Source organism: Ophidiomyces ophidiicola (genome assembly GCF_022830035.1).
Source record: "Ophidiomyces ophidiicola strain CBS 122913 chromosome Unknown scaffold_27, whole genome shotgun sequence".
Taxonomy (NCBI): domain Eukaryota; kingdom Fungi; phylum Ascomycota; class Eurotiomycetes; order Onygenales; family Onygenaceae; genus Ophidiomyces; species Ophidiomyces ophidiicola.
The window spans coordinates 192,586-204,389 of NW_026054667.1; the positions used below are offsets into that span (position 1 = coordinate 192,586).

Below are 11,804 nucleotides of genomic sequence, written 5' to 3' on the forward strand. Positions count from 1 at the left end.
GACACAAATCAATGGTGTGACGGTTTAGCGACCGCAGGACTAACCAGCACTTCCCCCTCAATCTGCCCATTTTTCCAAGTTCCGTATAATCACCGTCCATAACTCCGAGTATCACGACAACAGTTATTTATGTGCGACTTGAACTTCTAGGTCGCGGCGGCACCCAGGGCGACTTGGTAAGAAGATCAGTGAGAAAGCGCTCCTGAGTCCACAGATTGGTAGTGACACAGGTGTCACCAAAGTCGAATCCAGGGTGGTCTATCACTGCTCACAGCTCATATAGGGCGAGCTAACTGAGACAACTATTCTCAAGCAGTGAGCTACATATAACGAAACCTGCTGAAAAATCAAGCTTGAAGCACACGTACGGAGTATACTAATGGGAATAGCACGTCCGAAAAACAAACCCCATCTAAAGTCTTGAGCTCTGCAAAGCTAGCGGAAGAACAGTTGTCTGGCTGCGCATGGTTTGGGGCCCTTGCTCTGACCCATATCAACACGAAGTAATGCGCAGCGGTATCCAAACTGCTGGAAAGGTGGTCTAGATATGACCTACCAAATAGCCACTTGGTACTCCGTATGTACGATGGGTTCCACAAAAAAATTACTCTACTCCCTGTTTTTGTGTGTTAGCAACTAAGATGTCTCTCTAGCTACTGAAAGACCACCCTTGGGGGTGTTTAGAATATTTTTCTGTCATAAGGAGACGAAATGACCAGATTCCAGATACTAAGAGCTATATAAGGGGCCAGCAGTTTGCAATGTTTGCTGTGTTTGTACTGTTTTAATTGACTTGTACTTTACCCCTCCTATCTTATCAGTTGTTTCATCTCAGTTTATGATGTTTTTCTGAACAACTTCAAAACTTTTCAACCTCGCTGAAAACAAGCAAACAAGCAGACATGGCGGCCCAGGCGATCTATCTTCCTCCAGAAATAATATCCCTAGTCCTGTCGTTTGTCCAAGATTTACCAGAAGCAAATGAAACTCTGACATCATGCTGCCTGGTATCTCATGAGTGGTGGTCGATGGCAGCCCCCATCCTATATGAGAAGCCTAAGATTCCCCCCAAACACTATACAACGTTTACTACAATTCTCACCAGTAACGACCCTTTATATGCCCCAAAGGGAGAGCTGGGCCAACATGTGCGTCGACTCGATTTGTCTGAGCTTGTGTATCACAGCACAAATTCCTTGACCGCCCGGCTCCTTCGAAGCGTGAGGCAAGGACTCCAAGTCTTCATTGCCCCGGCATATTCCATTTCGTAAGTTTAGACCGAATATTCTTTTTGTAACGGATTCTTTGAGACTGACCCCCTCTAGGTCAATAAATCTCCCTTCAGTTGCCAAATGCCAAAAGCTCCGCATTCTAGACCTCTCCTTAGTTGTCACAGAGCTCACACTCAGCGAAATTAAAACTGCCACCAAATCTATCTCGAGCCTAACAACCCTTCGCCTACCTAGAGAGACATCATTGACCCTTTCCTCCAACGATATCCCTTGGCCCCCAAATCTCACAACGTTGCAGTTCGGCGGTGATGACCCAGCTGATATCCCTGATTTCTCCAAGAGCTTCTCCTGGCCCGAAAAGTTATCCAGTCTTACCTTACATGGGTGCAAACGCCTCACCCTTGACTCTATTTTCGCCATATTTGAAAACGACCTCTTTCGGCAAAATCTACGTCGTCTCAGAATCACGGACGACAACTACAAGCTTCATTTTCGAATCATGGCTGACTTCCTTCCTTTGGTCCCCAAATTAACATTTCTTAGTTTACCTGGAAGCGATATCAATTCCACTACTATTCCAGCCATGGAGACTTTGGATATGAAACTCGATTTGGAAATTCTTGAACTTGGGAAATCTTTTTCGACATGGGTGTTTCCACACAGCGCATTAACCCGTGCGCTTGAAGGTGCTCTTCATAAACTTCGACGCATTGGTTTTCATGAGATTCACTGGAGTTCAGAATATGCGGACCTTGATCAGGTTTTAATGGCTAATGCCAAACGAGCCGGTTACGATGAACGTAAATTAGATAGTGGTGAGATTTCGACGGGATGCTACGTATTTCCTTAAGACACATGTACATATTGTTTAAAGTAGATAGGACGTAACTTCATTCACTGCTTCGATAGACTGCTTCGATAGAAGTCCTTGTAATGTAAAATACTTTTCTACCACAATATTGTGCACGTAGAGTCACTTACCATAATAAGCAAGAGAAGTCTGACCAATAATGGACCATCCAGAAGACTATATAAACGAGAACTTGCAAAGGAGAAAGATTGTTTTCCCCCACGATATATATCAAGAAGAAATTCGGCATGGGCTAACAATTAAATCGTGGGCCATTTTGACACGGGGAATGTTTTTCCCGCCACCCCGCACTCATCACAAAAGACTTGCTATATTTGCATTAAAGGTGTAAGACGGTAAAAAGATACATTCGGAGCAAAAGAATGCTAAACATCACGCAATAGATGCAACAACAAGAGAAGAGACGCCCTCTTCTTCAGACCGTACAGTCACTTTTGTTGTCACACCAGATTTGGCGGTATATGCGAGGCGAACTAATGCACCAACCTTGCCCCCCGTTATCGAATTACCGTATAACTTTAATGTGTGAGTACTGTTGCTTAGGACGATCTCACAGCCTTCAAGTGGCTGAAGCGATAACGCGGCAATCAGTTGTTCGGTTGCATCTATATTTTAGTCAGCGAGAGCAAAGCAAGGCTCATTAAGAGCGACGTACCTTGGATGCCCTTCATATTGGATAACTGCAAAGTCTCACTGAATTCTTCCCCATTCGCGGCAAGCTCGTCCCATATACTATCAAAAGAGCCGGAAAATGCGGGAATGATATAGTCACTACCCGTAAGTTCCAGATCCTCCACTTGGTATTCATCCTCGTAGCCCGTTTCCTCCGGTTCTCCTGTCGTCGGATCAATCTCTTTGCTGGTAAATTTTAATACATTGGTAAATGACGTGATAGGATAAGTATTTTCATCATCGATCTTCTTAAATGCAACATATACAATCCCAGGCGAGTTGGTCTCCAGTTTGGGCGCCGGAACAATAAAGTCTTCCTCGAGTATCTCTTCATCCTCCGAAGGAGATGCAACTATAGAAATATCCTCTAATACGGTGTCCTGAAGAGTATTGGTAATGTCGTATTGCAAAACAATATGGTCTTTGAAAATGTGCTTGACGGCTGTGACCACGTACTCCGTTTCCCTTTCAGTAAGTTCGACCGGGGGTGATGATTTGAGGAGTGCCCCGTAGGCCTTAAGTTCAGGTATTTGTGAAAGTTGTTCGGAGTACTTCTCTGTAGCTGCAGCGGCAGCTTTGGCGCTATCAGCAGCACCGTTTTGCTTAGAAGCAGCAGTAGTAGATGGCGGTTTGATAGTGGGTGTGGCAGAAGTAAGTTTCTTCGTCCTTTCCTCTGCTAACGCTTGCTCGTGGGAGACAACTGGAACCTTAGACATATCGAAAGCTGTGGCAAATGTTGCTTTATCTGTTGATGTGACATACATCACCAGTTGATGTTCGAATGTGGACATCGCGAACATGGTTTCTGCGGATGAATTAGAAAAGTTATGTATACGGTTGAAAATAGCGCTTACCATTTCTTATGAAACGTTCTGCCATATCGTCGTCCTTTCGTATTAACCTCAGATTTAAAGCAGCACGGTCACGGACTTCGTCATCAATATCATCCAAGCATCGTTTCAAGAGTACAGTCACACTTCGCTTCAGTTCGGGATCTTGTTGTCCAACACCGAATTTTGCAAGTGCTGTGACGGCAGCAGCACGGGTGGTAGCATTCTCAAGAACAACTCTATTGTAAATGCAGCGAATATATTTCGAGGGGTTTGGGGCCTTTGGTCCCTCAACCCCAAGCAGATGGAGGACTCTGACAGCCAACTTTGTAAATTCACAGTCCTCAATGAATTCGCAGAGGTGTTCAAGAGCTGGAAAGGATATTAGCTGAGAAGTTTATATGATGAAAGTAGTAGCATACCATCTGCTTTACTGCCTGGAACAAATTTAATGAGGTCAAACATGCTCTCTACCACACTCCTCTTAAACTCATAGCCACCGTCATCCCTGAGGATTCCACCAAGGAATGTAAGCATACCAGCCTGTTTACTGGGAAATTTCAAGCAGAGAGTTCTAATAGCCTCTACGACAGTGATTTTGAACTCATCCGTGATATCTGCCATAAAGCCAGAAATTTGAGCCAAAAGACGGTCGACACTCGCTTCGTTCCCGGTTTTAAGAAGTGTGGTAATAGCAAAAGTCGCAATAGACCTGTTCGAGTTCGATATCAAAGACTCGATATCTTGATTGCAGGTATTCACAACATGTGGCTTGAAAGAAGCAAAGCTGTGGAGAATTCGAATTGCGGCAAAGCGACTCGTAATGCGAGGAGAGGACAGGAAAAGCTGCAAGATATGGACAGCCTGGGCAGCTTCTCCATCCGTAACGTCTCTCATATCGCATATAGCTCTGGCAGCTTCGAAATTAACCATCTCGTGTTTATGCTTCAGCCAGCCATCCAACATTTGCATCATTGGTTTTCGTAAGCTTTGGTCCTCTTCCGCCAGTTTTGCTGCTAGTCTCACTAACAAAACAATTGCTGCAGGGCTGCGTACAGCACCGGCTGCTCCATATTGCTGGACCATTTTTACCAGAGCCATTTTGTCATGTGCGCGCATTTGGTAGAGTAAGCCGATTGCATGGTATTGGGTCATATGGCTAGTCTGCGATAGAGCCTGTGGATGCTGATGACTCCCTCCAAACCCTAGGAAGCCTGATGATTGTTTCCCGCCTGCTGCTGCTTCTTGAGTCTCGCTCTGCCACCTTCTAACAACGTCCTTAGCGATGGGGAGTAAATGATACGAAGAGACTAAGGCGGCGGATGAAACGGAGGGGTTCTTGTCAACGATTGCGGTCTTGATGAGACGTTCAATACCTTGTACGGTAGTTGCCTAGTATGGTCAGTCAATTACCACATGGCTCAAAAAGGAAAAGAAAACCTAGCGTACGTCTATAATGCGGCACAAGGCTCGGATGGAATTAGCTCTATAAAGGATATCGCTCCCAACAGTAGTGTCCTTCATAATTATGGAAGTCGACATGATCACATCCTGGGCGGTATTAGCCAACTCCTTCAAAATCAAGTAGACCATCTGTCGCAAGGACGGATCCTTGTTTTGGAACAACTTCGAGATCCCAAAAAAAAGCGTGGTGGCTTCATCGGTAGGAAATTTCTCCCCCGTAAAGATGAGAACCGCAATTTTCGTTAGAAGGGTACGGCATTTCCGGGGGGATATCGGAGAGGAGTTGAATAGTCGTGCTGCGAGCTATGTATCAGTAAAGGGTCACTGCATCGTTTACGGAAGGCCTGCTACAACCATCTTGAAAAACCGTTGTCCTATCCAACTTCATCATGGTCTGGTCGGCATCCTCGTCCTTCTTAACGTAGCTCATGGTGTCGAGTGAAGGCGGTGTTTTGTTGGGTTAGGGCCAGCTTGACGCCGCCAGGGGCAGTAGCGTGGGGAGCGTGGAAAGAGCGGTCGTGCGGATTGGTTAGGTAGCTACTGTGCAATCATGGTCTGGTGGCAGCGGGATCCTGAACAGCGAGTTAGGCCAATGGCACTGGCGATGGCGGCGTCGAGGTGTCTGGGAGTTGAGATACACGTTGCCTTGACCCGGCTCGACTTGTGTGGACCAGCGAGCCACAGTGGCTGAGCAAACAGTGCAAACAATCTCCCCTCCTCCGGCTTGCTCTAGGCTCGGAATACCCAACACGCAATGGCATTGTTCTGGCTGCGTTTTACAAAATGGATATGCCTGTGAATGTTCCTATTGATGACCCTAACGCTGATACTGAATGGTAGTTTCTTGTCTCCCAGGTTGCCTTTTGGTACTGCTTCTCACACATACCAGGAATGACATACTCCGCAAACATGGAATTATACCCGAGAAACCGCCCTCCCCTACACCAATTATTGAAGAAGCAATTCTGGAAGCTCGGCAGCGAGAACATGAAAATCGACTCGAGAATAAAGACCTTGACGAGCTAGATGCGCTAGAAGATGACGAAGATGAAGAATTTCTCCAGAAGTACCGGTATGCATGACTTCGACCTTTACACGGGCCATTAAGCCCCCACAGTCGATTAACCGGCGCATAGTAAAAAGCGTATGGAGGAGCTTTCTCAATTGCAGAAAGCGAGTGTCCATAACCAAGTATACCCTCTCCAAAAACCGGATTACTCCAAAGAAGTTACAGAAGCGTCGTCGCAGTATTTTGTCATGGTGAACCTTACTTCATCAATGGGAACAAACGTCGAATCCCGAGTACTGAGCGAAATATGGCAACAGCTTGCCGTCAAGTATGGAGATATAAAATTCTGCGAAATGCGCGCGGGAATGTGTATTGAGGGCTACCCGGAGAAAAACACCCCCACGATTTTAATCTATAAGGATGGAGATATCAAAAGACAAATTGTCACGCTTCGAGAGCTTAATGGCTCAAAAACAAGAATTGAAGGTATGTATTTCAATTTAAACTACCTTAGGCCAAAACATCTTTCGTTCCCGGCATTATATACGCCAAATAAATGCTGACAGATCTATACAGATATTGAAAAGGTTCTTGTGGCTGTGGGTGCGCTGGAAGAAAGTGACAGTCGCCTTAAAAAACAGTCTGATATGCCCCGTAGAAATGACAGTGACGAAGAATATCTTGATGATTGGGATTAAACACGTATAACATAAACAACACCTATAGTTTGTTGGCAGCTGCCGAACTATATTTTGCATGGGGTTATTGGAGTTTGAAATCATCTTCACTGTCTTTGAAAGCCCTGAACATATATTGGATTGGTTCTGTCGCCACCCACATTTTCTCTGTTGAATCTAGCATATGTAAAGTAGTTCAAATAAAAAAATAGTAAACACCCTCTATCAAACAATAGTCAAATTACATTTTCGAAAATCCATTGAGGTAACAACGTGATAAGGACTGTACCTATACGTACACATACCATAGAGCCGTGAGTTACGAGACATACGAACTTCCATGACGACGCCTCCGAGTTGTTTAAGGGCTGAGTTTTAGCAGTTTGCGGATCTTGATCAGCAACCAGGATTTTGTATGAAATACCTTTACAGAGTACATGACAGATCGAAGCTGTCGATGCTCAACCGCAAGCCATGTTGCGACGAGGAACAATCCGTGCATGCCGACTTCTGTCCCTGTCCATTTGCACTGTCTTGCTCTTCGCTCTGCTCGCAACAAAGCTCCGCCTACCCAGCTTGATAGAGATCCACAACGAGAGCGCTCCGAAGCCCAGTCCAGTCAAGCCATCAAGACAAGCCATCCAGCCCGAGAGATGGCCAGCTAGCGACTATTCCCGCGCACTGGTGGTCGCGAAATTAAAAGCTGAAGACACGAGTTGGGTCGACAGAATCGCGCGCAATGACCCCAGCATCGCCACCGCAGTCTACGTTGTGGACGACCCGATGGCCGACCCATTCATTATCAAAAACAAAGGCAATGAGATGATGCCGTACCTCACGTACATCATCGACAATTACGAGAATCTGCGCAACGTCACACTGTTTATGCACGCTCACAATGCCACTTGGCACAACGATGCCGTGTTGGATGGTAGCTCGGAGATGATGGTCAACCGGCTGAATCCTGGCCACGTCGTCCACGAGGGTTACGTGAACCTGCGCTGCTCGCATCACCCCGGCTGCCCTGATCACATTCATCCTAACGCCAAAAATGAGGACGAAGCCACGCTGGTGAACATTCCCCAGGCAGCAATCTTCAAACAGGCGTGGAGAGAGCTGTTTCACGGGGAGCCCGTACCTGATGTCGTTTCCCAGCCGTGCTGTAGTCAGTTTGCAGTGAGTTCGGAGCGTATTCGCTCCATTCCGCTACCGAAATATGTTTTTTGGCGAGACTGGGTGCTTCGTACGTCGTTTTCTGATGGACTCACGGGGCGTGTGTGGGAGTACCTTTGGCAGTATGTATTTACGGGAAAGCCGGTACTTTGCCCCGATGAATTTACTTGTGTTTGTAAGGTGTATGGGGTTTGCTTTCCCTCAAAAGAATTATATCAATCATTTGCTGTGATGCGAGAAGAGATACACAACTTAACATCAGAAATATACGAGCTGAAGACCGGATCAAAGAGCGCGAGCCTACAGGAGAGGATTTTCCAGAAAGAAGAAAGGGTCTCAAGATTGGAAAGAGATTCAGAAGAAATCAGGGCTCATGCGTTGGGAGGATAAAGAAGGTCGTGTTGTGCTACACAGCTATGATAACAGACTCGACGCGGAATACTCTGTACTTCACCAACCAACTTCTGACGAGGGCCAGAACAATTCGGCACAACGATGTGTCCAACGCCATTCGGCGCTCTCCTGAAGACATATGTTGTCCCTTCGTTTCCGCCGCGCCGCTCAAGCAACGTGATACCCCAGGATCGTCTGTTACAAGGGCCATCGCGCCGCCGATCCATGCAAAGGTGCTACGGAGAACGGAGAACAGACATTCTTCTCTTCCCCACGGACACTCGTGCCTTAAAAAAAACCAACTGAATTCTTAAGTTGAAGATGCCTATAAAGACCAAACCGCTATATATCATACCAAGTTGTATCCCATACACCGGCTAAGGCGGGTCACCCATGCAAATAGACCGATGAAGCGGGGATTATACAATGTATGACAAAAGACAAACACCGGGCGATTCCTCAACCCTTGACATCCGGCCAACACACAGATCGGACATGCATAAATTGCCCCTTGTCTTGAGTCCAAGCGCAAAAACTGCGGGTTAGAATCAATTGTCCATTCGAGAGCGGGAGTGGCCGAGCCCCCGTTTGATTTGCGGTAGCCTGGAAGCTGCAATGAGATACTGTTCCATAACCAGGAAAAATCCCTGGTAACGGCTTTACCATGCAATCAACGTAGTTCATGGCCGGAACATCCGGTATCATCATGCAGGGTCGTTTAAGATTCTTGACCCTCTTCTTTTCAAAAAGAAAACCAATCAGTTTCTAGGTTGGTATGTGCGCAAGTTCGACAAGACAGGAATAAAGCGGGGCGAAAGGGGAAAAACATGACAAAAGGAAAGAAAGCAGAATGATGTTCAACACACAAAACAAAACCTACCCCCATAGCGCCTAGGCTAAACAAGATCATCTGTTCATCGACGTCCAAAACTGAAAAAGGGCCAATGGCCGGTAATAGTGGAAAATCAAAAGAAAAGAAAAAGAAAAGTTCCGGCTTTGCTTCTAGGAGGGACTCATCACCAAATACCCGAAAATGAGAGGCCAAAAGCATTCCCAAGCAGGGAAATAACAAATACCCTGTCATATAAGAAGCAAAAGCCAGTAGATAAGACAATTGAAACACATCGAACAGTTTTAGAGAGAAACCTCCATTTGCTTTTTCTTCTTATTTTTTTTTTTTTTACTTTTTATTTTTATTTTTTTTTAAAGTCTTTAGATAAGTTCATCCTTTCCTGCAGCGATACTCTCTTCAATCGCTCTTTTGACACGTGCTTCCTCAAGCACAGGCCCAGTGCCGTCACATATAGCATGGCCTTTCAGCCGATTGTAGATATCCTGCACATCAACTCGAACTTTCTCATCCGCTAAACGGTTCACAATGAGATCCCACGTAGCTGAGGCGTCTAAGAGCTTCTCGCCCGTCGTCTCATGAACCCTGATGCGATGAACGGGAGTGGATTTCTTGTGATGGGTTGGGAGGGGGTAATCAGTGGGCGAGTATCTCATGGGGCCTGTAGTGACGGGTGAGGGTTCGCGGTGGCCCTCAGAGCAACGGTTGGCAGAGGATGTGGCACGAAGGATCTCGTTTTCAGTGGCAACTTTAGCTATCTGACGCTTGAGGCATTCGTTGTCTTCGAGGAGAGAGTTCATATTCTGTTTGTATTCAGTGAGCTCTTGCTCCAGGTTTCGTACACGACGCTCTTTGCGTTCACGGAAAGCTCTTTGGCTATAAATATAGGACCGATTGTTAGTTTTATGCTAGGAGAGGTAGAGTAGAAGTGGCATACGCAGCTCTATTTTGTGCCTTTCGACGACTCTGTGCTGGCGTCAAATTGTCCTTTTCCTCACTACTACTACGCTGGTTCTGCGCAGGATCCAGTATGGGCTCATCACTGTTCTCCGTCGCAGTAGAAGGATGAAGAACAGACGAGTCTGTCAGCTTGTTGTCACTCGAATCATGACTTGTAGGGTCTAGGAACTCAGTCCGAAATGGTTCGGGAGGCAGGATATCGGGGACATGATGGCCGCCGTGCACAGAAGGCTCAAAGCCATAGGGCTGGAACGTCTGGAACCCATTTTGCTGCTGCTGCGCCCGAAAGACAGCCGCAAGTTAGCTCAAGGAGCATTGACAGCTACAGACAGCGCTGGGCACAAGGCAAAAAAGAGGCCATACCATGGGCGGGACATCTTGAAACTGCTCAGCGGTTGGCGCTCCAGGCTGGGGATGTTGAAGGCCATAGAACTGATAGGCCTGGTGGGGGTGGGCAGAAGCGTAGTAGCTGTAATCCATGCTGGTGAAGAGAAAGATAGGAGAGGTGTCTAGAATCGCCTCCTTTTGCCAGCAGAATGAGTGTGGAACAAGAAGCAGTTACGTATCCAGTGGAGAATAAGAGGGGGTGGAAGACCGGCGCAAGGCTCGTGCGTCTGCAGGAGAAAAAGGGGGACGAGCCCACACACGCGAAGGCCAGAACACGAACAGGAGATCCACAAGGCAGAAGAGTAAGAAAACGAAGACCAGAAGCAGCAGGAGAAGGAGAAGAAGGCAGGAAGCTGGCGAACGGATTGACTGGTCTCAAAAACCGGGCGACAGCGAAGGTTTGCGGAACGAGAGTCAGCGGCCCGACCAGGGCAAAGCGTCAACGGGAGCAGGGGTGCGGCAGGCTTTTTGCCAATTATTGTTCGTTTGATTAACGAACGATCCTGCGAGGGCCAGACGGGGAGAGCTGAGTAGAGTAGTAGACCCAGAAGAGCGTACGTGTTGGACAGCGGGCGATGGCTGGGAGCGGCATCGCAGTGGTGGAGTAAGAAACTCACTAGCTAACTACGTACTCCATATGTAGCTCCAATATATGACTACGCCGTATACGTATACAGTATTGCAGGGCACGACACGTCTCTGCACAAGCAATAGATCTCCCGCGCTGGCACCAGAGCCAGCCTCTGAAGCGGGCGAAGAGCAGCTGCACAGGCCCTACCGCCATGCCCAGCCGCCGCTGCAGAAACACAGTCCGCAGGCCGTGCAACAAGGGTCTGCGTCTGCGTCTGCCGCTCCTTCTCCTGTTATTATTAATGCAAGCAGGGAGTTTCGTATTATTATCGCCCAGCTCGCTGCCGCCAATATCTGCTCTGCGCCTTGGTTCTGGGGCAACGCAGCCAACACTCGCTAGGTCGCCGTGCCGGCCAGATGTGCCGCCTTGGGGGCGGACGGGGTTGGTGGAGCAGGGGGGATGAGCCTGAGGATCTCGTCGGAGGCAAGGTGTGGAGAGAGATGGAGAGGAGGGCATGGTCGGAGAGGGATCATTAAGGAATAAAAACTAGCTCAGCACAACTAATATCAAAGCATTAGGAAATACTGGTTTTCAAGGCTGCCATTATCGATCCCCCAGGCACGCTGACATCCCCACGCATGCACTCCTAGTCCACACAACTTCCCTTCAACACATATGACAGCCGATATTGGTCAAAGAGCAAATATGCAAACGC

At 47.4% G+C, this 11,804-nt stretch overlaps 5 protein-coding genes across 5 annotated transcripts; 3 read left to right on the plus strand and 2 right to left on the minus strand.

The window, feature by feature from the left end:
* Positions 1-902: 902 nt before the first annotated feature.
* Positions 903-2,082, plus strand: LOZ57_005429 (uncharacterized protein; the record flags this gene model as incomplete). The annotated part of the gene is made up of 2 exons (XM_049254460.1): positions 903-1,267; positions 1,326-2,082. The coding sequence occupies 2 exons, from the start codon at positions 903-905 to the stop codon at positions 2,080-2,082; spliced, it is 1,122 nt and encodes a 373-aa protein (XP_049106607.1).
* Positions 2,083-2,475: 393 nt separating this feature from the next.
* On the minus strand, positions 2,476-5,499 carry SEC21 (coatomer subunit gamma; the record flags this gene model as incomplete). Its single annotated transcript, XM_049254461.1, has 6 exons — positions 2,476-2,708; positions 2,759-3,580; positions 3,630-3,977; positions 4,028-4,997; positions 5,055-5,365; positions 5,424-5,499. The coding sequence occupies 6 exons, from the start codon at positions 5,497-5,499 to the stop codon at positions 2,476-2,478; spliced, it is 2,760 nt and encodes a 919-aa protein (XP_049106608.1).
* Positions 5,500-5,852: 353 nt separating this feature from the next.
* PLP2 (Proteolipid protein 2) lies at positions 5,853-6,776 on the plus strand (the record flags this gene model as incomplete). The annotated part of the gene is made up of 4 exons (XM_049254462.1): positions 5,853-5,905; positions 5,959-6,141; positions 6,206-6,564; positions 6,655-6,776. 4 exons carry the CDS (start codon positions 5,853-5,855, stop codon positions 6,774-6,776), a joined length of 717 nt encoding a protein of 238 aa, XP_049106609.1.
* Positions 6,777-7,229: 453 nt separating this feature from the next.
* On the plus strand, positions 7,230-8,318 carry LOZ57_005432 (uncharacterized protein; the record flags this gene model as incomplete). Its single annotated transcript, XM_049254463.1, has 1 exon — positions 7,230-8,318. The coding sequence occupies one exon, from the start codon at positions 7,230-7,232 to the stop codon at positions 8,316-8,318; it is 1,089 nt and encodes a 362-aa protein (XP_049106610.1).
* Positions 8,319-9,533: 1,215 nt separating this feature from the next.
* YAP3 (AP-1-like transcription factor) lies at positions 9,534-10,611 on the minus strand (the record flags this gene model as incomplete). The annotated part of the gene is made up of 3 exons (XM_049254464.1): positions 9,534-10,047; positions 10,109-10,407; positions 10,495-10,611. The coding sequence occupies 3 exons, from the start codon at positions 10,609-10,611 to the stop codon at positions 9,534-9,536; spliced, it is 930 nt and encodes a 309-aa protein (XP_049106611.1).
* Between the last annotated feature and the right edge of the window lie 1,193 nt (positions 10,612-11,804).